This window comes from Salvelinus namaycush, chromosome 3 (assembly GCF_016432855.1).
Source record: "Salvelinus namaycush isolate Seneca chromosome 3, SaNama_1.0, whole genome shotgun sequence".
Taxonomy (NCBI): Eukaryota; Metazoa; Chordata; class Actinopteri; order Salmoniformes; family Salmonidae; genus Salvelinus; species Salvelinus namaycush.
This window is the reverse complement of record NC_052309.1, coordinates 36,360,150-36,386,617: the sequence shown is the minus strand read 5'-3', so window position 1 is coordinate 36,386,617 and position 26,468 is coordinate 36,360,150. Positions and strand designations below refer to the sequence as shown.

The window sequence follows — 26,468 nt, the reverse complement described above, 5'->3', positions numbered from 1 at the left end:
CTGATAGGTTAAAACCGCATTCCAGCCGGTGTCTATTCCACAAATGACCACCGGCTAAATCTATGACGTTGAAATGCCTATTTACTCTGTTTCATCTGAGTGCGCAATCCACTGTCACATCAGCCCAGCCAGGCAATTTATAAAAGGCAATCTATAAAAGAATCTAGACGTTATCTGACATTTATTTTACGCTAACATTTAGTTTTCAACAGCGGAGTTTGGTATAAACCTTGCTGTCTCTGTCTCTCCGACATTTGTAACATTGTTACAATATTCTAATTTTATCTCCAGCTGTCCCATAGTAATGAACATGTCGGGAGTCGGGAGTAGGGATGGGGCAGACAGGCAGGCAGCTTTTCTCAGCCAATCAAAATCATGAATCAGCATCATTTGTATGGATATATACAAAGAACTATCAATAGAAAACAGGTAAAAACGAAACGAAGTGCAGCTAGTTTGCGGTCTTTCAAGATTTAGTTTGAAGTGATTGTGTTAGTTGTGTTGTTGGCTAGCTCCTCTGAACAACAGTGTCCTGAAGAGAGAGAGCACATTTTCTATAACAGGCGAAATAGCGCATCATTAGCTCATTGTTATGGATGTATCCAAATAAATGTCACTAGAAAACAGCTTAAACAAATGCAAATGCGGCTACTTTGCTGTTATTCTGTCTGCAATGTTTGACATGACTCTAAGTTAGCCGTAGTTCGCTAGCTAGCAAGCAAGGGATAAGAACATTGCCAGCCAGTATGGCAATGGAAGATTTAGACTGAACGACTGGGTCGCGTCTTTAGCAACCGAACCGTTAGAACGAACGACCAGCCGGCTTGGGTAGCAACCCTAGATTTGCGTCGGGACTATATCTTGGGAAGGATGAAATAGAATTAATAATGAAAATATGTAAATAATTTTTTGAATATGTTGGTAACACGTTATATTAAAGTGAATGCCCTCGAAGCCGGTGTTTGGAGGATATATTGTCACGGTTTGCCGGCCCTCGACTTCTTCTCGGGCCTAACAAAACCCGTGCCAATATATCCTCCAAACACTGGCTTCTCTGGCATTATCACTTAAATATATATTTTGGTCTAATTATTTTTTACTGCTCTAGACATAACTATTGCTTGGATAACCTTATTTACTATTATGTATTGACTTCTTTTTCAGTCTTTATGTGGAGCGCACTGCACAGAACACTGAAGGAATTATCACAGAATTTGACACGAAAATAAAATGTAATTCATTCATTCATTGAAGCGCACTTCCTATTTGCCAGTCAAGTGCATCGGCAACTAGGCAGGCTTCAGCACGTCACACACCACTTTGCAATGAGCTGGAGGCAGTATGCATTTAGAAAACATATACTTAATTGTTTGAAACGGAATCTTTTAGTAAATATTATGAACCATATCTTACCTTGCTTCAAAGTAGCATAGCCAAAATGCAACCAAACGTGCAGGCAATTATTTTATGATTAATCTCCTCCACCCATTGAAACCAGTTTCCTATTTCTCTCATGTTCTATTGGTTTTCAAATCAACTGTCTTTCATTGTCCAGCAGCCAAAGGTACAATCCTAATCATATTAACAACCCAGGCTAGTTGTCTTTAGATCTCCCCTCTCTAAACATTTCTAAAGGATATTTTCATCTCTGTCTCGTGAAACAGCTCGCATGTGCAGTGCGCTTTTGACAACAGTGTTTTCCTGCTAATTGTATTATGGAACAAACATTTGAGCATCGTCTACTGCCTTGTGTGCATTGCTGCCCTTATCATGTGAATAAATCATATTTTATCAACATTTTAAGCTAAACGTTCTGATTTGTTTCATGAGCTGACCAATATAATAGGTAAGCTTTTCTACTATGGTGGATAGTAGATTGACATTTACTAGTGATTTTACTGTTCATTACTCCTCTTGTTGTCTGAGGAAAAGTAAACATGGACAGTTATTCTAACATCTTCAAATTGCGCATCAGAATTTGGTAAGAAGGACGCACACTGTTGCATCCTGGAGTTGCATGTTCTGTTAAGATGAATTACCATAAACTAAATGTGATTTCTGTCATTCCGAGCACAGTGGGTGAACGCCCTATTGAGGTTAAGCACCCAATGCATATGGGTCCGGTAAATTTCTTAAATGTCCAGTAAATTAAAATGCTGCCGGTCAAATGTCCGGAGCCACATTTTCCTAAGGAAACCCTGCCCAACACATTTCATTGACTTCCCTCATTCTTTCAAATCAAGTGTCGGCTTCCAGGATTGGCTTTGCACAGGTACACATTCCCACATAGGCCACATATACTGAATACATGTTAAACTGTAAATAACCATATCATTAAAACCCTGTAACTTACTGCCTGTAAGAAGCGGAAGGAGAGCAGCAGAGGGTGATCGGCTCCACCCAGATCTGCGCAGTCACTGTATTCTCCCTCCTCCAGTAAATACTGCCATCCTGTGTAGTCCTCTCCAGTGTAGCCCACCCATCTGTCAAAAACATAGGTCACAGGTCAAACCACAGCTAAATACTTCTACCCACACAGCTTGAATAGGAGCCTGGGTGTCAATGATACAGGGATGCTGATAACAGTGTCTTAGATGTGGATATTCCACGTGAGTTACTGCAAAGGAATGCCTTGGACAAAAAGCAGTGATATCTTTATTGTTTGGTTGATCGTGATGTTTGAGGTTTTTGAGATGTTACAATTGAAATGTTATCCCTCCCTGTAACACACCAAAGCATGCACACGCGCACAAACGCACACTTACATATGAACACACACTTACCTCCAGTTCTACATGGCTCATGTTTGCACAGGGAGGTGAGCTACATTTGCTCTATATGACAGTAAACTACAGTAGAGGTAGCGTTCCAGAGTAATCACATGACCAGCAGATTGTGAAACTGTTTTCAGCAAAAAGACACACCTTATAAAAACCTTAAATCAAGTATGTAGCTTGGACTCACACTCCACCAATGACCCGTAGCGACAATGCTCCCTTCAGCCCAGCCACAGCTCCCAGACTGGGGGTGTGGCCTCCCAGCTCTCCGCCCTGCCCCTGGAAGTGGGGCTGCTCGAACACCAACAGCTATAAAAACCCCAAACTATATCTCAGGCACTTTTTCAATTAATTTACTTCCATTATCATTATAATTCATCATCATCATCGGGCAAAGTGATGTGATTATTTAACTGCAGGGTATAGGGGTTTATGATGTACTTTCACTATCGATAATGTCTTGCTTACCTTAGGATCCAGAGGTCTCCTCACTCTGAGTCCACTCTATCAGAGAGACACAGAACACAATGAAACCTAACCTTGATGAGAACAAGGCTCAGTCATATACAGTGCATTTGAAAAGTATTCAGACCCCTTGGATTTATTCACATTATATTGTGTTACAGTGGGATTAAAATAGATATTTTTTATTTTTTTTGTCAACAATCTACACAAAATACTCATGTCAAAATGGAAGATTTTTTAAAGATTTTTTAAAGATAAATTAAACATTTTGAACTAAAATATAGTCGTTGCATAAATATTCAGCCCTTTGTTTAGGCACGGCTAAATTAGCTCAGGAGTAAAATGTGGCTTAACAAATCACATAATAAGTTAAATGGACTCACTCTGTGTGAAATATTAGGGATTGAAATTGTTTTTGAATGACTAACCCTTCCTCTGTCCCCCATACATACAACATCTGTAAGGTCCCTCAGTCAAGTATTGACATTCAAACAGATTCAACTAAAAAGACCAGGGAGCTTTTCGAAACCCTAATAAATAAGGGCAGTGATTGGCAGATGGGTAACAATAACAAATCAGACATTGAATATCTCTTGAAGCATTGTCAAGTTAATAATTATGCTGTGGATTATGTATTAAACCCCCCAGACACATCAAAGATACAGTCGTTATTCTGAACTGGGCTGCAGGACAGGAATGAAACTGCTCAGAGATGTTACGATGAGGCCATTGGTGATTTTAAAACAGCTACAGAGTTCAATGGCTATGATGGGAGAAAACTGAGGATGGATTTACAACATGGTAGTGACTCCACAATAATGACCAATACATATATTCCAAAACATGCATCTTGTATGCAACAAGGAACTACAGTAATACTGCATAAAAAACTAAGGATTACAATTTTTGTCCTAAATGCAAAGCCTGGGGGCAAATCCAATACAACACATGACTGAGTAACTGCTTCTTTATTTTCAAGCATGGTGGTGGCTGCATCATGGTAAGGGTATGCTTGACATCGGCAAATACTGGAGAGTTGTTCAGGATAAAAATAAATTGGATGGAACTAAGCACAGGCAAAATCCTAGAAGAAAAACTTATTCAGCCTACTTTACACAAGAGACTAAGAGAGGAATTCACCTTTCAGGAGGATAATAACCCACAACACAAGGTCAAATCTACACTGGAGTTTCTTACCAAGAAGACAGTGAATGTTCCTGAGTGGACAAGTTACAGTTGACTTAAATCTGCTTGAAGATCTATGGCAAGACTTGGAAATTGCTGTCTAGCAATTATCCCAAACATCTTTACAGAGCTTGAAGAATTTTGAAAAGAATAGGCAAATATTGCACAATACACTTACCCAAAAGACTCACAGCTGTAATAGATGTCAAATGTGTTTCTACCATGTATTGAATCAGGTAGCTGAATACTTATGCAACCAATATATATTAGTTATTTGATGTTTATTAATCTTTAAAAAAATATTATAATTTTTCTTCCACTATTACATAATATTTTGAGTAGATTGTTGACAATAAAAGACAAATCAATTTTAATCCCACTTTGTAACACAATAAAATGTGATGAAATCCAAGGGGTCTGAATACTTTTGCAAGTGCCTTCAGAAAGTATTCATACCCCTTGACTTAATCCACATTTTGTTGTGTTACAGCCTGAATTCAAAATTGAATAAATATTTTTTTTCTCACCAATCTACACAGAATAGCCCATACTGACAAAGTGAAAACATGTTTTTAGCAATGTTTGCAAATGTATTGAAATTTTAATTCAGAGACCTAATTTACATAAGTATTTACACCCCATGAGTCAATACATGTTAGAATCTCGTTTGGCAGTGATTACAGCTTACAGTCCTTCTGGGTAAGTCTCTAAGAGCTTCCACACCTGGATTGTACAATATTTGCAAATTCTTCTTAAAAACATTCTTCATGCTGTGCCAAATTGGTTGTTGATCATTGCTAAATAGCCATTTTCAAGTCTTGCCATAGATTTTTTCAAGAGGATTTAAGTCAAAACTGTAACTAGGCGACTCATTCAATGTCGTCTTGGTAAGCAACTCCAGTGTATATTTGTATTTATTATGGATCTCAATTAGCTGCTGCCTTAAGGCAGTTTATACTATTTTAAAAACATTACAATACATTCACAAAAGATTTCACAAAACATTAAGTGTGTGCCCTCAGGCCACTACTCTACTACCACATATCTACAACACAAAATCCATGTGTACGTGCGTGTATAGTCCGTATGTTATTGTGTGTGTGTATGCATGTGCCTGTGCTTGTGTCTCTTAACAGTCCCCGCTGTTCCATAAGGTGTATTTTTATCAATTTAAAAAAAATCTGATTCTACTGCTTGCATCAGTTACTTGATGTGGAATTGAGTTCCATGTAGTCATGGCTCTATGTAGTACTGTACGCCTCCCATAGTCTGTTCTGGACTTGGGGACTGTGAAGAGACCTCTGGAGGAATGTCTTGTGGGGTATGCATGGGTGTCTGAGCCGTGTGCCAGTAGTTCAAACAGACAGCTCGGTGCATTTAGCATGTCAATACCTCTCACAAATCCAAGTAGTGATGAAGTCAATCTCTCCTCCACTTTGAGCCAGGAGAGATTGACATGCATATTATTAATGTTTACTCTCTGGGTACATCCAAGGCCCAGCCGTGCTGCCCTGTTCTGAGCTAATTGCAATTTTCCTAAGTCCCTCTTTGTGGCACCTGACCACACGACTGAACAGTAGTTCAGGTGCGACAAAACTAGGGCCTGTAGGACCTGCCTTGTTGATAGTGCTGTTAAGAAGGTAGAGCAGCGCTTTATTATGGACATACTTCTCCCCATTTTAGCTACTGTTGTATCAATATTTTGACCATGACAGTTTACAATCCAGGGTTACTCCAAAAAGTTTAGTCAACTTGCTCAATCTCCACATTATTCATTACGAGACATAGCTGAGGTTTAGGGTTTAGTGAATGATATGTCCCAAATACAATGCTTTAAAAATATATATATATTTAGGACTAACTTATTCCTTACCACCCACTCTGAAACTAACTGCAGCTCTTTGTTCAGTGTTTTGGTCATTTCAGTCACTGTAGTAGCCGACGTGAATAGTGTTGAGCCAGTGGCATGGCGTTAGTAAAGATTGAAAAAAGTAAGGGGTCTAGAACAGCTGCCCTGGGAAATTCCTGATTCTACCTGGATTATGTTGGAGAGGCTTCCATTAAAGAACACGCTCTGTGTTCTGTTAGACAAGTAACTCTTTATCCACAATATAGCAGCGGGTGTGAAGCCATAACACATAGTTTATTCGGAAAGTATTCAGACCCCTTGACTTTTTCCACATTTTGTTAAGTTGCAGCCTTATTCTAAAATGGATTACATTTATTTTTCTCTCTCATCAATCTACACACAATAACCCATAATGACAAAGCAAAAACATTATATTTTTTTGGAAATGTATAAAAAATAAACAACTGAAATATGACAATTAAATAAGTATTCAGACCCTTTACTCAGTACTTTGTTGAAGCACCTTTGGCAGCGATTACAGCCTTGAGTCTTCTTGGGTATGATGCTACAAACTTGCCACACCTGTATTTGGGTAGTTTCTCCCATTCCTCTCTGCAGATCCTCTCAAGCTCTGTCAGGTTGGATGGGGAGTGTCGCTGCACAGCTATTTTCAGGTCTCTCCAGAGATGTTCGATCGGTTTCAAGTCGGGGCTCTGGCTGGGCCACTCAAGGACATTCAGACACTTGTACCGAAGCTACTCCTGTGTTGTCTTGGCTGTGTGCTTAGTGTCGTTGTCCTGTTGGAAGGTGAACGTTCGTCCCAGTCTGAGGTCCTGAGCGCCTTGGGGCAGGTTATCAAGGATCTCTCTGTACTTTGCTCCGTTCATATTTCCCTCGATCCTGACTAGTCTCCCAGTCCCTGCCGCTGAAAGACATTATGGGGCATTGTGTGTAGATTGATGAGGAAAAAAAGCTATTGAATCAATTTTAGAATAAGTGTGAAAAAAGTCAAGGGGTCTGAATACTTTCCGAATGCGCTGTACATTGTGTCTTCCGAAGCCCCTGGGATAATGTACATTTGCTGAAGCATTAGGACACAGTGACACAATGGTAAGGTTTAACTGAGCTGGGCTTGGGTCATTGTCTCAACGCAGACGTATAATGCTGTGAAAGGATCCAGGAACCCAAATGATTTGGGTGGATCCCATCCTCCTTATAAAACAAGCTTTGTATTCAGAAGGTATCAATATTGTCAATAAATGTTACATCCACAGAGCTGCAATAGTCTCGTGGCCAGTTATAGAAGGATAAAAGTCTGCTGAAACGTTCAATACCACGATTTAGGGAGGGCAGAAGGCCAGATATTATGGGTCGTTTGTTGGTGTCAAGCAGTGACCCAATCAGTTCTTTAAAATCCATCTTCAGCTGTTCTGAGCTGCCCTTCATAATGTCATTGAATCCAACATGAACTATGATAGACTCAATTTCCTGATGCTTGTTTAAAATGTTTGGGAGCAGCGTATTGATGTCCTGTACTCGTGCTCTTGGATAGCACAAGGTTTTTGCTCCAGGGACTGAGATATTCTCACCATTGAACTGCCCAATACAACGGCCGGAGAAGGGAATGGAGAAATCCGCCCATTCCTACCCCTCATACAATTTGTTGAACCTTTCACGGGTCCACAAGAAGCAGGATAGCGTATGCCCGCTGCGCCCGGCGACAGGTCCAGACCTCCCACAGCAGGCAGTAGTACACTGTCAGATCCAGAGAGAAGGAAAGGAGCCGAACTCGACAACGAAGCAGCTGCTGGAGTCAGCGCCTTCGCAGACACAGGCAATCCCAGCGATGAAGGCGGAATTTGTCTCCCAGAGTCTGTTGGAAAGCAGACTGAACCAAGTTTTCCTCTAGGATTTGCCTGTGCTTAGCTCTATTCTGTTTCTATTTATCCAAAAAACTGCCTAATCCTTGCGGATGAAAAGCATGCCCATAACATGATGCAGCCACCACCATGCTTGAAAATATGAAGAGTGGTACTCAGTGATGTGTTGTATTTGCTCCAAACAGGACAGACGTTAATTTATTTGCCATATTGTTTGTAGTTTTACATTAGTGCCTTATTGCAAACAGGGTGCATGTTTTGGAATAAACTCAGCAAAAAAAGAAACGTCCTCTCACTGTCAACTGCGTTTATTTTCTGCAAACTTAACATGTGTAAATATTTGTGTGAACATAACAAGATTCAACAACTGAGACATAAACTTAACAAGTTCCACAGACATGTGACTAACAGAAATGGAATAATGTGTCCCTGAACAAAGGGAGGGACAAAATCAAAAGTAACAGTCAGTATGTGGCCAACAGCTGCATTAAGTACTGCAGTGCATCTCCTCCTCATGGACTGCACCAGATTTGCCAGTTCTTTCTGTGAGATGTTACCCCACTCTTCCACCAAGTAACCTGCAAGTTCCCGGACATTTCTGGGGGGGGATGGCCCTAGCACTCACCCTCCGATCCAACAGGTCCCAGACGTGCTCAATGGGATTGAGATTCGGGCTCTTCGCTGGCCATGGCAGAACACTGACATTCCTGTCTTGCAGGACATCACGCACAGAACGAGCAGTATGGCTGGTGGCATTGTCATGCTGGAGGGTCATGTCAGGATGTGCCTGCAGGAAGGGTACCACATGAGGGAGGAGGATGTCTTCCCTGTAACGCACAGCGTTGAGATTGCCTACAATGACAACAAGCTCAGTCCGATGATGCTGTAACACACCGCCCCAGACCATGACGGACCCTCCACCTCCAAATCGATCCCGCTCTAGAGTACAGGCCTCGGTGTAACGCTCATTCCGACGATAAACCCGACTCCGACCATCACCCCTGGTGAGACAAAACCGCAACTCGTCAGTGAAGAGCACTTTTTGCCAGTCCTGTCGGGTCCAGCTACGGTGGGTTTGTGTCCATAGGTGACGCTGTTGCCGGTGATGTCTGGTGAGGACCTGCCTTACAACAGGCCTACAAGCCCTCAGTCCAGCCTCTCTCAGCCTATTGCGGACAGTCTGAGCACTGATGGAGGGATTGTGCGTTCCTGGTGTAACTCGGGCAGTTGTTCTTGCCATCCTGTACCTGTCCCGCAGGTGTGATGTTCGGATGTACCGATCCTGTGCAGGTGTTGTTACACATGGTCTGCCACTGCGAGGGCGATCAGCTGTCCGTCCTGTCTCCCTGTAGCGCTGTCTTAGGCATCTCACAGTACAGACATCGCAATTTATTGCCCTGGCCACATCTGCAGTCCTCATGGCTCCTTGCAGCATGCCTAAGGCACATTCACGCAGATGAGCAGGGACCATGGACATCTTTCTTTTGGTGTTTTTCAGAGTCAGTAGAAAGGACTGTCCTACGTTTACTGTCCTACGTTTTCATAACTTTGACCTTAATTGCCTACTGTCTGTAAGCTGTTAGTGTTTTAACGACCGTTCCACAGGTGCATGTTCATTCATTGTTAATGGTTCATTGAACATGCATAGGAAACAGTATTTACTCGATTTACAATGAAGATCTGTGAAGTTATTTGGAATTTTACGAATTACCTTTGAAAGACAGGGTCCCGAAAAAGGGACGTTTCTTTTTTTGCTGAGTTTGTATGATCCATCCTCAGTTTGCTTCTATCAATGCCATTAAACTCTGTAACTGTGTAACGTCTGCATCCAACTCACACCCTCAAACACCTAGATCCCCTGAACGCAACTCACTCTCCAGATCCCAATCACCTGAAATCTAATCACCTGTTCACACACCTGTATGTCATTATCACATACTATTTAGTTCAGTTCTTTGCACCCCATCACTGTGAGGTATTGTTTGTTTTGTGAGACACGTCTTTCGGAACGCTGTGGTTCCCCGTGATTTACTCGCGTGTATGATAGTTTTTGCCTGCCTCACCTTTGCCTATTCCCTGCCTGTACTTTAGCCCATCGGATTTCCTGTTATCTACAGTTGAAGTCGGAAGTTTACATACACCGTAGCATTTAAACTCAGTTTTTCACAATTCCTGACATTTAATCCGAGTAAAAATTCCCTGTCTTAGGTCAGTTAGGATCACCACTTTATTTTAAGAATGTGAAATGTCAGAATAATAGTAGAGAGAATGATTTATTTCAGCTTTGATTTCTTTCATCACATTCCCAGTGGGTCAGAATTTTACATACACTCAATTAGTATTTGGTAGCATTGCCTTTAAATTGTTTAACTTGGGTCAAACGTTTTGGGTAGCCTTCCACAAGCTTCCCACAATAAATTGGGTGAATTTTGGCCCATTCCTCCTGACAGAGCTGGTGTAACTGAGTCATGAGTCATTTCTATGGGATTGAGGTCAGGGCTTTGTGATGGTCACTTAAATACCTTGACTTTGTTGTCCTTAAGCCATTTTGCCACAACTTTGGAAGTATGCTTGGGGTCATTGTCAATTTGGAAGACCCATTTGCGACCAAGCTTTAACTTCCTGACTGATGTCTTGAGATGTTGCTTCAATATATCCACATAATTTTCTTTCCTCATGATGCCATCTATTTTGTGAAGTGCACCAGTCGCTCCTGCAGCAAAGCACCCCCACAACATGATGCTGCCACCCCTGTGCTTCACGGTTGGGATGGTGTTTTTCAGCTTGTAAGTCTCCCCCTTTTTCCTCCAAACATAACGATGGTCATTATGGCGAAACAGTTCTATTTTTGTTTCATCAGACCAGAGGACATTTCTCCAGAAAGTACGATCTTTGTCCCCATGTGCAGTTGCAAACCGTAGTCTGGCTTTTTTTATGGCGGTTTTGGAGCAGGGGCTTCTTCCTTGCTGAGCGGCCTTTCAGGTTATGTCGATATAGGACTTGTTTTACTGTGGATATAGATTATTTTGTACCTGTTTCCTCCAGCATCTTCACAAGGTCCTTTGCTGTTGTTCTGGGATTGATTTGCAATTTTCGCACCAAAGTACATTAATCTCTAGGAGACAGAATGCGTTTCCTTCCTGAGCGGTATAACGGCTGCGTGGTCCCATGGTGTTTATAATAGCGTACTATTGTTTGTACAGATGAACGTGGTACCTTCAGGCATTTGGAAATTGCTCCCAAGGATGAACCAGACTTGTGGAGGTCTGCAATTTTTTCTGAGGTCTTGGCTGATTTCTTTTGATTTTCCCATGTCAAGCAAAGAGGCACTGAGTTTGAAGGTAGGCCTTGAAATACATCCACAGGTACACCTTCAATTGAATCAAATTATGTCAATTAGCCTATCAGAAGCTTCTAAAGCCATGACATAATTTTCTGGAATTTTCCAAACTGTTTAAAGGCACAGTCAACTTAGTGTATGTAAACTTCTGACCCACTGGAATTGTGATACAGTGAATTATGAGTAAAATAATCTGTCTGTAAACAATTGTTGGAAAAATTACTTGTGTCATGCACAAAATAGATGTCCTAACCAACTTGCCAAAAATATAGTTTGTTAACAAGAAATTTGTGGAGTGGTTAAACAACAAGTTTTAATGACTCCAACCTAAGTGTATGTAAACTTCCGACTTCAACTGTACCTATTGCCTGATCTCCCAGACTACATTACTAGCCTTTTCCCTGTACTGTTGCCCTTTTGGCCCCCCTGTGTATGACCTTCTGCCTGCCCCTGGACCCAGCTACCTGCCTGCTCCTCTGCAATAAACACCTGCTGCGCCCTGCGCTTGAAACCAGCTCTCTGTCTCCCCTCGTGGTCATTACAAACTGTTTTTTTTTTTTTTTTTTTTTTTTTTAAATTTTATCCCATTTTCTCCCCAATTTTCGTGTTATCCAATCGCTAGTAATTACTATCTTGTCTCATCGCTACAACTCCCGTACGGGCTCGGGAGAGACGAAGGTCGAAAGCCATGCGTCCTCCGAAGCACAACCCAACCAAGCCGCACTGCTTCTTTAACACAGCGCGCCTCCAACCCGGAAGCCAGCCGCACCAATGTGTCGGAGGAAACACCGTGTACCTGGCCCCCTTGGTTAGCGCGAACTGCGCCCGGCCCGCCACAGGAGTCGCTGGAGCGTGATGAGACAAGGATATCCCTACCGGCCAAACCCTCCCTAACCCGGACGACGCTATGCCAATTGTGCGTCGCCCCACGGACCTCCCGGTCACGGCCGGCTGCGACAGAGCCTGGGCGCGAACCCAGAGACTCTGGTGATTACAAACTGTTTTAAAGTCATTCTTGGTCTCATGGTAAAATCCCTGGATGTTTGCCTTCCTCTCCAGCAACTGAGTTAGGAAGGATGCCTGTACCGTTGCAGTGACTGGGCATATTGATACATCATCCAAAGTGTAATTAATAACTTCACCATGCTCAAAGGGATATTCAATGTCTGCTTTTTTAAAGCAGACATAGGTGCCTTTCTTTGTGAGGCATTGGAAAACCTTCCTAGTCTTTGTGGTTGAATCTGTGTTTGAAATTCACTGTTCAACTGAGGGACCTGACAGATAATTGTATGTGTGCAGTACAGACATGAGGTAGTCACTAAAAAATCATATTAGACACTATTATTGCACACAGAGTGAGTCCATGCCATTTATTATGTGACTTGTTAAGCAGAATTTTACTCCTGAACTTATTTAGGCTTGTCATACTTGAATACTTATTGACTCAGGACATTTCAGCTTTTCATTTTTATGGGGTAGGCCAGTGACACAAAATATTAATTTTATCCTTTTTAAATTCAGATTGTAACACAACAAAATGTGGAAAAATTCAGCGGGAATGAATACTTTCTGAAGGCACTTTATATTTCTGAGAGACATTGAAACATAGCCTATTACATTGAAGAAATCCTATGGGCTAATTTTATCGGCTAAAACTGTGCCAATTTCAAAATCAAATATAAATTCCTTTCCTGCATGGATAGCATTGAAGTGGAATTGAGCCCAAACCCGACCACAGCCAAGCAATGTCAGCTGACTCGGATTGATGTCACCTTGGTCAAACCTTACCATTCTGAGGGGTCTCAGTGACCTCACAGCAGCAACCTGGGGATGACCAGCGCCAGGTGTTGGGGAGCCACCTGCTTCCATAATCGCATAGTTCCCATGGAAACCAGGGTTGTCATAGGCAAGCCAACTAAGGTGGAAAAACAAGATTAAGGCATTAGAAATGAGAGGTCCAGGTAATCTAATCTCTCTTGTTTTCTAGGCAGATGCTTTGTTACAAGCATCTGGTGTCATTGTTTTCAAGTTACAGGTAAACATGATCCATTTATGTCAGTGGAGGCTCCCCAGAGGAGGAAGGGGAGGACCATCCTACTCAGGGAATTTCAGAAAAAATGTAAATAATGAAACATTAAAAAAGTTTTCTTTTTCGATAAAACTACACAAAATATATTCACTTCACCAAATACCTGATTAAAACAAAATGTTTTGCTAGCACCATTGTGCAGCCAGAGGACAGCTATTTCCCGTCCCCTTCTGACTACATTGACTTCAATAGAAAACCGAGGAGGCTACTTCCATAGACCTACATGGTAATTATGACCACTTCCGGAAGACGTCCTCCAACCAATCATAGCTTTTGCAATATGAACTGACATGTTGTCCATCCAATCATAGGATTAGGATCAGAGAACGAACCTAGTGTGGTGTATTGGGGTTGTGCCACAGAACATTTTGGGGGTTCTATGTGTTGAGTAGCTTGGTGAGTTGGTGACATGTTGGATGGAGATTGAGAGTGAAGCATTAGTTGAGCATAGTTGAGCATTTTTAGTATATCATTCAATTCAAATGAGCTTCTTCAAACTACAGGAGACGGAGGAGGTAGATTATATAATGTTTAATCGGTTTTAGAACTTCATTTTTGTGTGGAGTTAGCAAGGCAAATTGAAATAAAACGAAAAAAATGTTTACCCCTTTTTCTCCCCAATTTCGTGGTATCCAATTGGTAGTTACAGTCTTGTCCCATCGCTGCAACTCGGGGGAGAGGCGAAGGTCAAGAGCTGTGCATCCTCGGAAACACAACCCAGCCGAGCCGCTTCTTGACATAATGCCTGCTTATAATGCTACAGCTGCACAAATGTGTCGGATGAAACACCATACACCTGCCGACCGTGTCAGCGTGCATTGCGCCCAGCCTGCCACAGGAGTTGCTAGAGCGTGATGGGACAAGAACATCCCTGCCGGCCAAACCCTCCCCTAACCCGGACGACACTGGGCCAATTGTGCGGCACCCCATAGGTCTCCCTGTCACAGCCAGCTGCGACAGAGCCTGAGCTCGAACCAGGATCTCTAGTGGCACAGCTAGCACTCCGATGCAGTGCCTTAGACCACTGTGCCACTCGGGAGGCCTCAAATTGAAATAAATTGAACTGACTTTAGTTTCAAGTAGCTATCTACCAGAGTGCAGTTTTCTCAGCCAGAATGGCTAGCTAATGCTAACAACAATGTTGTGGATTAATTGTTGAAGAACCCTTTTCATTTCTATCTCAAGGCCATCAGACTGTTAAATAGCCATCACTAGCACAGAGAGGCTACTGCCTACATACAGACTTGAAATCATTGGCCACTTTAATAAATGGATCACTAGTCACTTTAATAATGTCACTTTAATAATGTTTACATATCTTGCATTACTCATCCCATATGTATATACTGTAATCTATACTATCTATTGCATCTTAGTCTATGCCACTCTGACATTGCTCATCCACATATTATATATTCTTATTCCATTCCTTTACTTAGATTTGTGTGTATTAGGTATTTGTTGTGAAATTGTTAGATATTACTTGTTAGATATTGCTGCACTGTCGAAACTAGAAGCACAAGCCTTTGGCTACACTCGTAATAACATCTGCTAAACACGTGTATGTGACCAATAACATTTGATTTGATCAGATTTAAGCCCCTTTGAAAATGGACGAACGTTTGCATACTCAAACTGCGCAACAACAACAAGAAGGTAAGAGGAAACAAGGTCACAAGCAGCTTATCGGCAAGAGTTGGCTTTTACTGAAGGGCACGATGACAGGGAAAGGGCACCTACCAGGAGCTTGCAGAGGTAATTGCTCATTACGATGCTTTACCTGCTGAGCATATGGAAGTTCTTACTGTCTTCTCTGGCGTGTCGAAATCAATTCAGAATGATTTGATTGCTTCCATCGCATCATCCAATAAAAGTCAGATTAAAAAGAGAGCTCGACTCCAAACAGACACAAGCAAAAACTCTTTACATAACTCTGACATGCTGTATGGGATGAAAACGAGACGATTTTTCAGTCTGATCAACTTTAGGCCACTGATAATAGAAGCTGCATACAGCATATGTGCCCTGTCCATCTGGTCAGGGTAAACTCATTTGTAACGTTATGTATTTATAGTCTATTTGTTTGTCAGGAGAAAATATGAATGTGATCAAATTTGGTTTATAATCAAACTTGGGGTGGCTTGGCTGCCTATACCTTTTCAATCCACAATTATTAACTGGAATGAATCAATCAACATAATAGTGACGACATAGATTGTGAGTAAATGTTTAATTAGGCCTACAGTTGCATAGGCCTGCATGGTGGAAACATTCATAAAGCAGTCTCAGTGAGTTCTACTGTCCATCCGTTATAGTCTTTCTGTCTGGGTAGAGGAAACTCCCCTATTAGTCTAGTCTAAATGTATAAGGTTGCTGCAGTTTGACAGGGTTTTCATCCTCCCCAGGGTCAGGAGTTTTTACAGGAGTTTTTTTACACCATGTGATCTGAAAAACTGGTCCCATAGCCCGTATAAAACATTTTTACACCTGGTTAATCACTGTCATCCCCTATAGGGTCCGGAATTTTCCTGGTTATGTGACAAGATGAGGAAGAACTCCCCACTTCTATTGTGCCACCAGTCTGCTTGCAGTTGTCAGTTATCGTCAGGTATGTGGATGATCAGGGCTTTATTCAGGAACGTTTCTTGGGCTACTTTGATGTGTCAAGTGAGCGAGATACGCAGTCTGTGTTCGACTTTGTGAATTCTGAGATGTCGGAGTTTAACTTCATGGAGAAACTTGTTGCCCACACCTATGATGTGTCTGGTATTTGTATTTACAAGTCCCCTCCTGTTCCCTGATTAAGAGGTGATGACCTCTCCACTCCACTGCCACGGTCAACTCTCTCCTGACATTAACTGAAGCCACGTCTCATGTGCCCTCTCATCCACTGGCACATGTTGTTTCCACTCCAAGCACTGTGAGCAGACCTGTCAATTTTGTGTCATTACTGTATGTAGAGTCAATCATGTACACAATCATATTATTACACATCAATGATTAACCTCCTTGCTTGGACAAACTCAATCCCCAAGCTGACAAGGTAAAAATCTGTCGTTCTGCCTGAGCAAAGCAGTTAATCCACTGTTCCCCGGGCCCCGAAGACGTGGATGTTGATTAAGGCAGCCCCCCGCACCTCCCTGATTCAGAGGGGTTGGGTTAAATGTGGAAGACACATTTCAGTTGAATACATTCAGTTGGACAACTGACTAGGTATCCCCCTTTCCATGATGGGCCTGTCCTGCACTGAAGCCAAGCCTCTGAACACCTCAACTCATGCCTCATACCCTCATTCAATCACTGCTGTGATCCCTTCCCAACACTGTGTAAGTAGCCCTCTTATTCACAACAATATTGTACTATAAATGTCTTTATTAAATGCTTTAGGTTAAAATAATTGGTCCGATGGTTTTTTAAACACAGTTTGTTGTCTCCATGCAGTCCGCATCTATAACGTGTCTTCCATCCTCCTCAATTTTCCAAGTCACCAGCCTCCACTGATTTATGTGGCCCTGCATTTATGGAGGCTTCTAAGTTCATTGTTTTATGCATGAACTGTATGAATGCATGATCAAACACCAATACTTGGGATATACAATGAGTATACAAAACATTAAGAACACATGCTCTTTCCATGACATAGACTGACCAGGTGAATCCAGGTGAAAGCTATGATCCCTTATTGATGTCACTTGTTAAATCCACTTCAATCAGTGTTGATGAAGGGGAGGAGACAGGTTAAAGATCGATTTTTAAGCCTTGAGACAACTGAGACATGAATTGTGTATGTGAGCCATTCAGAGGGTGAATGGGCAAGACAAAATATTTAAAGTGCCTTTGAACGGGGTAAGGTAGTAGGTGCCAGGCGCACCGGTTTGTGTCAAGAACTGCACTGCCGCTTTTGACACCTTGTAGAGTCCATGACTCCGACAAATTGAGGATGTTCTGAGGGCAAAGGGGGGGGGGGGGGGGGGGTTGCAATTCAATATTAGGAAGGTGTTCCTAATGTTTAGTATACTCAGTGTACATTGAGAACTCTCACACTGTATGTACAGTGCATTCTGAAAGTATTCAGACCCTTTCACTTTTTCCACATTTTGTTATGTTGCAGCCTTATTTTAAAATTGATGAATTTTTTCCCCCCCTCATCAATCTACACACAATACCACTTAATGACAAAGCAAAAAAAGTTTAGATATTTTTGCAAATTTATTAAAAATAAAAACAGTTTTACATAAGTTTTCAGTCCCTTTGCTATGCGCCTCGAAATTGAGCTCAGGTGCATCCTGATTCCATTGATCATCCTTGAGATGTTTCTACAACTTGATTGGACTTCACCTATGGTAAATTCAATTGATTGGACATGATTTGGAAAGGCACACACTTGTCTATATTAGGATCTATATAAGCAAAAACCAAGCCGAGACAGGATTGTGTCAAGGCACAGATCTGGGGAAGAGTACCAAAACATTTATGCAGCATTGAAGGTCCCCAATAACATAGTGGGCCCCATCATTTTTAAATGGAATAAGTTTGGAACCACCAAGACTCTTCCTAGAGCAGGCCGCATGGCAAAACTGAGCAATCGGGGGAGAAGAGCCTTGGTCAGGGAGGTGACCAAGAGCCTGATGGTCACTCCGACAGTCACTTCTGGAGGAAACCAGGCACCGCTCATCACCTGGCCAATACCATCCCTACGATGAAGCATGGTGGTGGCAGCATCATGCCGTGGGGATGTTTTTCAGCGGCAGGGACTGGGAGACTAGTTAGGATCGAGGGAAAGATGAACGGAGCAAAGTACAGAGAGATCCTTGATGAAAACCTGCTCCAGAGCGCTCAGGACCTCAGACTGGGGTGAAAGTTCACCTTCCAACAGGACAACGACCCTAAGCACTGTCATGACTTTCCCTCCTGGGCGAGGATCAAAGAGAGCCCCCCCTCTCTCTCACCAGAGGGGGGGGGGGTGTTATGACTTTAACGACCGGTCGTAAACTTTCTCTCTCTGGACCCGCAGTATTGAACAAAGGAATCTGATGTGTGTAGAGAGAGAATCTGCAGCCAAAACTCCATCATCCACAAGTGGATAATGAAACAATGTTTCTAACATAAAGAATGTGGGAAATGGTTGGTGAGGATCCAAACAATAATCATGTCATATCATTTGTTGTTTTGTGATGTCATTAAAGATGGTATAGCAAGATAATGGTAACTCTACAAATCTATACATCCCAGTTATCAGATTTATATCTGTCACGTTCCTGACCTGTTTTCTGTTGTTTTTGTATGTGTTTAGTTGGTCAGGGCGTGAGTTGGGGTGGGCATTCTATGTTATGCGTTTCTATGTTGGGTTAAATGTGTTGCCTGATATGGTTCTCAATTAGAGGCAGGTGTTTGACGTTTCCTCTGATTGAGAACCATATTAAGGTAGGCTGTTCTCACTGTTTGTTTGTGGGTGATTGTCGCTGTGTCTGTGTTTTGTTGCACCACACGGTACTGTCTCGTTCGTTCATTCGTTTTTCCTGTTCGTGCGTTCTTCGTCTTATGTAGTTCTCATGTTCAGGTCTGTTTAACGTCGTTTGTTGTTTTATAGTTTATTCAAGTGTTCTTCGTGTTTCGTCTTGTTTAATAAATCGTTATGTCTACATACCTCGCTGCGTGTTGGTCCGATCCATGCTCCTCCTCGTCCGAGGAGGAGGAATATGACGAACGTTACAGAATCACCCACCAACAAAGGATCAAGCAGCGGGGTAACGGACAGCAGCAGCAGCAGCGGGATCAGGAGAAATGGACATGGGAGGACGAGCTGGACGGAAAAGGACCCTGGGCAGAGCCAGAGGAGTATCGCCGCCCCAAAGCAGAGCTGGAGGCAGCAAAAGCAGAGAGGCGGCGTTTCGAGGAGCTAGCTCGGCAGCAGGAGCCGGATCTGGGTTACACCACTTGGGAGGAGATAGACAGGTGGTCGGTTGACCCAGGGAGAGTGCCGGAGCCCGCCTGGGATTCGATGGAGCAATGTGCAGAGGGATACTGGCGAATGAGGTTAGCACGACGACGCGGTAAGAAGCCCGTGAAGAAACCCCAAAATATTTATTGGGGGGGGCTAAAGGGTAGTGTGGCGAAGGCAGGTAGGAAACCTGCGCCCACTTCCCATGCTTACCGTGGAGAGCGGGAGTACGGGCAGACACCGTGTTATGCGGAAGAGCGCACGGTGTCTCCTGTACGTGTGCATAGCCCGGTGCGGGTTATTCCACCTCCCCGCACTGGCCGGGCTAGATTGAGCATTGAGCCAAGTGCCATGAAGCCGGCTCTACATATCTGGCCTCCAGTACGTCTCCTTGGGCCGGTGTACATGGCACCAGCCTTACGCATGGTGTCCCCGGTTCGCCTACACAGCCCAGTGCGGGTTATTCCACCTCCCCGCACTGGTCGGGCTACGGGGAGCATACAACCAGGTAAGGTTGGGCAGGCTCGGTGCTCAAGGGAGCCAGTACGCCTGCACGGTCCGGTATATCCGGCGCCACCTTCCCGCCCCAGCCCAGTACCACCAGTGCCTACACCACGCACCAGGCTTCCAGTGCGTCTCCAGAGCCCTGTTCCTCCTCCACGCACTCTCCCTGTGGTGCGTGTCTCCAGCCCAGTGCCTCCAGTTCCGGCACCACGCACCAAGCCTCCTGTGCGTCTCCAGAGCCCTGTACGCACTGATCCTTCTCCCCGCACTCGCCCTGAGGTGCGTGCCCTCAGTCCGGTACCACCAGTTCCGGCACCACGCACCAGGCCTATAGTGCGCTTTGAGAAACCAGTGTGCCCTGTTCCTGCTCCCCGCACTAGCCTTATGGTGCTTGTCTCCAGCCCAGTACCACCAGTTCCGGCACCACGCACCAAGCCTCCTGTGCGTCTCCAGAGCCCTGTGCGCACTGTTCCTTCTCCCCGCACTCGTCCTGAGGTGCGTGCCCTCAGTCCGGTACCACCAGTTCCGGCACCACGCACCAGGCCTATAGTGCGCTTTGAGAAACCAGTGTGCCCTGTTCCTGCTCCCCGCACTAGCCTTGAGGTGCGTGTCTCCAGTCCGGTACCACCAGTTCCGGCACCACGCACCAGGCCTACTGTGCGCCTCAGCAGGTCAGAGTCGGCCGTCTGCCCAACGCCGCCTGCACTGCTCGTCTGCTCAACGCCGCCTGCACTGCTCGTCTGCCCAGCGCCGTCTGAGCTGCCTGCCTGCCCAGCGCCGTCTGAGCCATCCGTCTGTCCAGCGCCATCTGAGCCCTCCAGTCATGAGCTGCCCTCCAGTCATGAGCTGCCCTCCAGTCATGAGCTGCCCTCCAGTCATGAGCTGCCCTCCAGTCCGGAGCTGCATCTAGTCCGAAGCAACCATTCAGTCCAGAGCTGCCTCTCTGTCCGGAGTTTCCCCTCTGTCCTGAGTTTCCCCTCTGTCCTGAGTTTCCCCTCTGTCCTGAGTTGCCCCTCTGTCCTGAGTTGCCCCTCTGTCCTGAGTTGCCCCTCTGTCCTGAGTTGCCCCTCTGTCCTGAGTTGCCCCTCTGTCCTGAGTTGCCCCTCTGTCCTGAGCTACCCCTCTGTCCTGAGCTACCCCTCTGTCCTGAGCTACCCCTCTGTCCTGAGCTACCCCTCTGTCCTGAGCTACCTCTCTGTCCTGAGTTGTCTCCTCTATTTAGGAGGGGCCTTGGTGAAGGTTCCTGGACCAGGGTCGGGGGCGAGGGTCGCCACTCAAGGGACGCTAAGGAGGGGGACAAAGACAATGGTGGAGTGGTGTCCTCGTCCTGCGCCGGAGCCGCCACCGCGGACAGATGCCCACCCAGACCCTCCCCTTGAGTTTTAGGGGTGCGCCCGGAGTTCGCACCTTGAGGGGGGGGGGGGGGGGGGGTTCTGTCACGTTCCTGACCTGTTTTCTGTTGTTTTTGTATGTGTTTAGTTGGTCAGGGCGTGAGTTGGGGTGGGCATTCTATGTTATGTGTTTCTATGTTGGGTTAAATGTGTTGCCTGATATGGTTCTCAATTAGAGGCAGGTGTTTGACGTTTCCTCTGATTGAGAACCATATTAAGGTAGGCTGTTCTCACTGTTTGTTTGTGGGTGATTGTCGCTGTGTCTGTGTTTTGTTGCACCACACGGTACTGTCTCGTTCGTTCATTCGTTTTTCCTGTTCGTGCGTTCTTCGTCTTATGTAGTTCTCATGTTCAGGTCTGTTTAACGTCGTTTGTTGTTTTATAGTTTATTCAAGTGTTCTTCGTGTTTCGTCTTGTTTAATAAATCATTATGTCTACATACCTCGCTGCGTGTTGGTCCGATCCATGCTCCTCCTCGTCCGAGGAGGAGGAATATGACGAACGTTACAATATCTAAATGTTGTGAAACTTATATGATTAAATATGAAACTATTTTTGAAAAGATAGCAATATGATTTTAGCCTTCTAAATTAGATAATTGTTGTCATTTAAAGTTTTACCCAGTCAGTAACCACGCCCACGTGAGCACAGACATTATGCCAAAAGGATGGAACGCCCCTTTTTCCAGAGTGCTTATAAAGGACTCCTAATGAAATTTACAACAGACCAACGTGACCGACAGCGTGAGCTGAATGTTACGAAATGGTTAGAAACTCTCAACACGAGTGAAGAAGAAAACCTCTGGAGACCAAAACATGCCGGGTTGCTGCCAGTGTGTAAAGTTGTCCTAGCTGTACCCTGAATAATGAACCATTGAGACCAGAGAACGTGAGGATCATCCACACATTGAAATGGTTTAAAACTACCAGACCAGAAAACGGTAAGACTCTGAAACTCTCGAGTGAAGAAGATAAAGACTACATCAGAACATTCAGTCTGCAGCTGTTTAAGTACTTTAGTCTAGTAAACTCGACCAAAGACCACTGCGTGGGTAACATTTGAAGGATTCAGTCTAACGAAGACGAGAGGGGAAGAATATTTCCCTCTGACCACCGTGTGGTACATCTGAAGGATCGAATCTAACGAACACTCCGAGACAAAGTAGCCTACTACAACTACAAAGGACATTGCGACCACTGGTGGACAAACCAGAGACTTCTGTCGAACGACTCCCCATAGACGGACCGGGCGATTTCAACAGAGAGAGACGACAAAGACATACAAGCGTAAATATATACATTGCAATTATTTTCGAATGAGCGGTCGTTCATGTTATATTCACATTCCCATGAGCATAGTTTTCTGACTGTATGTACGATGGGTCCCTCTCTGTCTCTCCCGCTCTTTCTTTCCCCACCCCTCTCCATTGTGTAACAAGCAGTCATATCGGGTTAGTCCACTAGGGACTTTTCATTGCATTATGTTAGTAATCAATTCAACCTATACTGTGTGTGTGTTTATGTATTTCTGTGTGATTATTTAGTTAGTTAGTAAATAAATAATTATGCCAATTTGTGTATCGCTGAATCATCATTTAGACTAGGGTTCATGCAGATTTACGAGGTCAACGACGTCAGAATGAGACTGATATGAGGTAATAATAATTAATAATGGACTGTTATTGAGAGATAAGAGGTATTGTAAAGGCAGTCAATGTTGTTCTCCCCCTTAGACGAGAAGGAGCATGGATAGGACCAAGATGCGGATTGAGGGAAATAAGCCATCTTTTAATGACAACAGCAAACAAGACACTACAAAACTACAAAACAACAAATGTGACTAACCTTCAACCGTCCATGTGTGGACACAGGAACAAACACCCACAAAACCCCAGTGAAACCCTGGCTGCCTTAGTATGACTCTCAATTAGAGACAAACGATACACACCTGTCTCTAATTGAGAATCATACCAGGCCGAACACAAAAACCAACCTAGAAATACAAAACATAGACTGCCCACCCAAAACACACGCCCTGACCAAAAACACATACAAAAACAACATAAAACAGGTCAGGACCGTTACAGAACCCCCCCCTCAAGGTGCGAACGCCGGGCGCACCAGCACAAAGTCCAGGGGAGGGTCTGGGTGGGCAGTGACCACGGTGGTGGCTCCGGCTCTGGACGCTGTCCCCACACCACCATAGTCACTCCCCGCTTCTGTCTTCCCCTTCCAATGACCACCCTAAAACTAACATCCCCTAAATAAACAGCCAGCACCGGGAGAAGGGGCAGCACCGGGACAAGGGGCAGCACCGGGACAAGGGGTAGCACCGGGACAAGGGGTAGCACCGGGACAAGGGGCAGCACCGGAACAAGGGGCAGCACCGGAACAAGGGGCAGCACCGGAACAAGGGGCAGCACCGGGACAAGGGGCAGCACCGGGATAAGGGGCAGCACCGGGACAAGGGGCAGCACCGGGACAAAGGGCAGATCCCGGCTGAGGGACTCTGGCAGGTCCCGGCTGAGGAACTCTGGCAGGTCCCGGCTGAGGAACTCTGGCAGGTCCCGGCTGAGGAACTCTGGCAGGTCCCGACTGAGGGACCCTGGCAGGTCCCGGCTGAGGGACTCTGGCAGGTCCCGGCTGAGGGACTCTGGCAGGTCCCGGCTGAGGGACTCTGGCAGGTCCCGGCTGAGGGACTCTGGCAGGTCCCGGCTGAGGGACTCTGGCAGGTCCCGGCTGAGGGACTCTGGCAGGTCCCGGCTGGACGGCTCTGGCAGGTCCCGGCTGGACGGCTCTGGCAGGTCCCGGCTGGACGGCTCTGGCAGGTCCCGGCTGGACGGCTCTGGCAGGTCCCGGCTGGACGGCTCTGGCAGGTCCTGGCTGGACGGCTCTGGCAGGCCCTGGCTGGACGGCTCTGGCAGGTCCTGGCTGGACGGCTCTGGCAGGTCCTGGCTGGACGGCTCTGGCAGGTCATAGCAGGACGGCTCTGGCAGGTCATAGCAGGACGGCTCTGGCAGGTCATAGCAGGACGGCTCTGGCTGGTCATGGCAGGACGGCTCTGGCTGGTCATGGCAGGACGGCTCTGGCTGGTCATGGCAGGACGGCTCTGGCTGGTCATGGCAGGACGGCTCTGTAGGAAGGAGAAGGAGAGACAGCCTGGTGCGTGGTCTAGGCACTGGCTGCGCTGGAGAGGAGGAAACAGCTGGAGAGAGAACCCGGAGAGACAGCCTGGTACGGGGGGCTGCCACCGGAAGACCGGTACATGGAGGTGGCACCGGGTCTACCGGACCGTGAAGGAGGACACGTGCTCTTGAGCACCGAGCCTCCCCAACCCTACCAGGTTGAATGGTCCCCGTAGCCCTGCCAGTGCGGCGAGGTGGAATAGCCCGCACTGGGCTATGCAGGCGAACCGGGGACACCACCTGTAAGGCTGGTGCCATGTACGCCGGCCCGAGGAGACGTACTGGAGGCCAGATACGTTGGGCCGGCTTCATGGCATCCGGCTCGATGCCCAACCTAGCCCTCCCAGTGCGGCAAGGTGGAATAGCCCGCACTGGGCTAAGCACGCGTACTGGGGACACCGTGCGTTTTACCGCATAACACGGTGTCTTACCAGTACGACGCCTTCTACCTCCACGGTAAGCACGGGGAGTTGGCTCGGGTATCCTACCCGGCTTTGCCACACTCCTCGTGTGCCCCCCCCCAAGAAATTTTTGGGTCTGACTCACGGGCTCCCAACCGCGTCGTCGCGCTGCCTCCTCATACCAGCGCTCCTGGGCTGTGGCTGCCTTCCTCTCCTCCCGAGAGCGGCGATTCACTCCAACCCTTCCCCAGGGTCCCTTTCCGTCCATGATCTCCCAAGACCATTCCTCCTGTGTCCAGTGCTTTACTTCCTTTTCTCTCTCCTCAATCCGCTTGGTCCTGTTATGGTGGGTGTTTCTGTAAAGGCAGTCAATGTTGTTCTCCCCCTTAGACGAGAAGGAGCATGGATAGGACCAAGATGCGGATTGAGGGAAATAAGCCATCTTTTAATGACAACAGCAAACAAGACACTACAAAACTACAAAACAACAAATGTGACTAACCTTCAACCGTCCATGTGTGGACACAGGAACAAACACCCACAAAACCCCAGTGAAACCCTGGCTGCCTCAGTATGACTCTCAATTAGAGACAAACGATACACACCTGTCTCTAATTGAGAATCATACCAGGCCGAACACAAAAACCAACCTAGAAATACAAAACATAGACTGCCCACCCAAAACACACGCCCTGACCAAAAACACATACAAAAACAACATAAAACAGGTCAGGACCGTTACAGGTATTTATATTTTTAGAGTTTAAGTCGGGAGATAGTAACTTGTTTAAATAACTTTTTCCTTGGTGCCCCAAGATTGCTAATGAGTTAATTGTTACATTATTAATTTAATCACGTAATAACTAAACATAGTTAATTGATTTGATGAAACAGTCATCACATTAATGATAGTCACGTCATGACAGCACACAGCCAAGACAACGCAGGAGTGGCTGCAGGACAAGTCTCTGAATGTCCTTGAGTGGCCCAGCCAGAGCCCGGACTTGAACCCGATCTAACATCTTTGGAGAAACCTGAAAATAGCTGTGCAGTGAAGGTCCCCATCCACCCTGAGAGAGCTTGAGAGGATCTGCAGAGAAGAATGGGAGAAACTCCCCAAATACAGGTGTGCCAAGATTGTAGCGTCATATCCAAGAAGACTCAAGGCTGTAATCGCTGCCAAAGGTGCTTCAACAAAGTACTGAGTAAAGGGTCTGAATAATTATGTAAAAGTGATATTTCAGTTATTTATGTGTAATACATTTGCAAAAATATATAAAAACCTGTTTTTGCTTTGTCATTATGGGGTATTGTGTGTAGATTGATGAGGGGAAAACAATTATTTAACGCATTTCAGAATAAGGCTGCAACTTAATTAACAAAATGTGGAAGTCAAGGGGTCTGAATACTTTCTGAATGCACTGTATACAGTACATTTTCACTCTTATTTTTTTGGAAGATG

At 45.2% G+C, this 26,468-nt stretch overlaps 1 protein-coding gene across 1 annotated transcript in view; it reads right to left on the bottom strand.

Moving 5' to 3' along the window:
* LOC120031015 overlaps positions 1-26,468 on the bottom strand; it is a 90,135-nt gene that overhangs the window by 16,927 nt on the left and 46,740 nt on the right. The window contains exons 9-12 of the mRNA XM_038976536.1: positions 13,285-13,411; positions 3,246-3,281; positions 2,965-3,086; positions 2,354-2,483 (exon numbers count right to left, since the gene is read on the bottom strand). Coding sequence (XP_038832464.1) covers positions 2,354-2,483; positions 2,965-3,086; positions 3,246-3,281; positions 13,285-13,411 — 415 coding nt within the window. The remainder of the gene's footprint in view (positions 1-2,353; positions 2,484-2,964; positions 3,087-3,245; positions 3,282-13,284; positions 13,412-26,468) is intronic.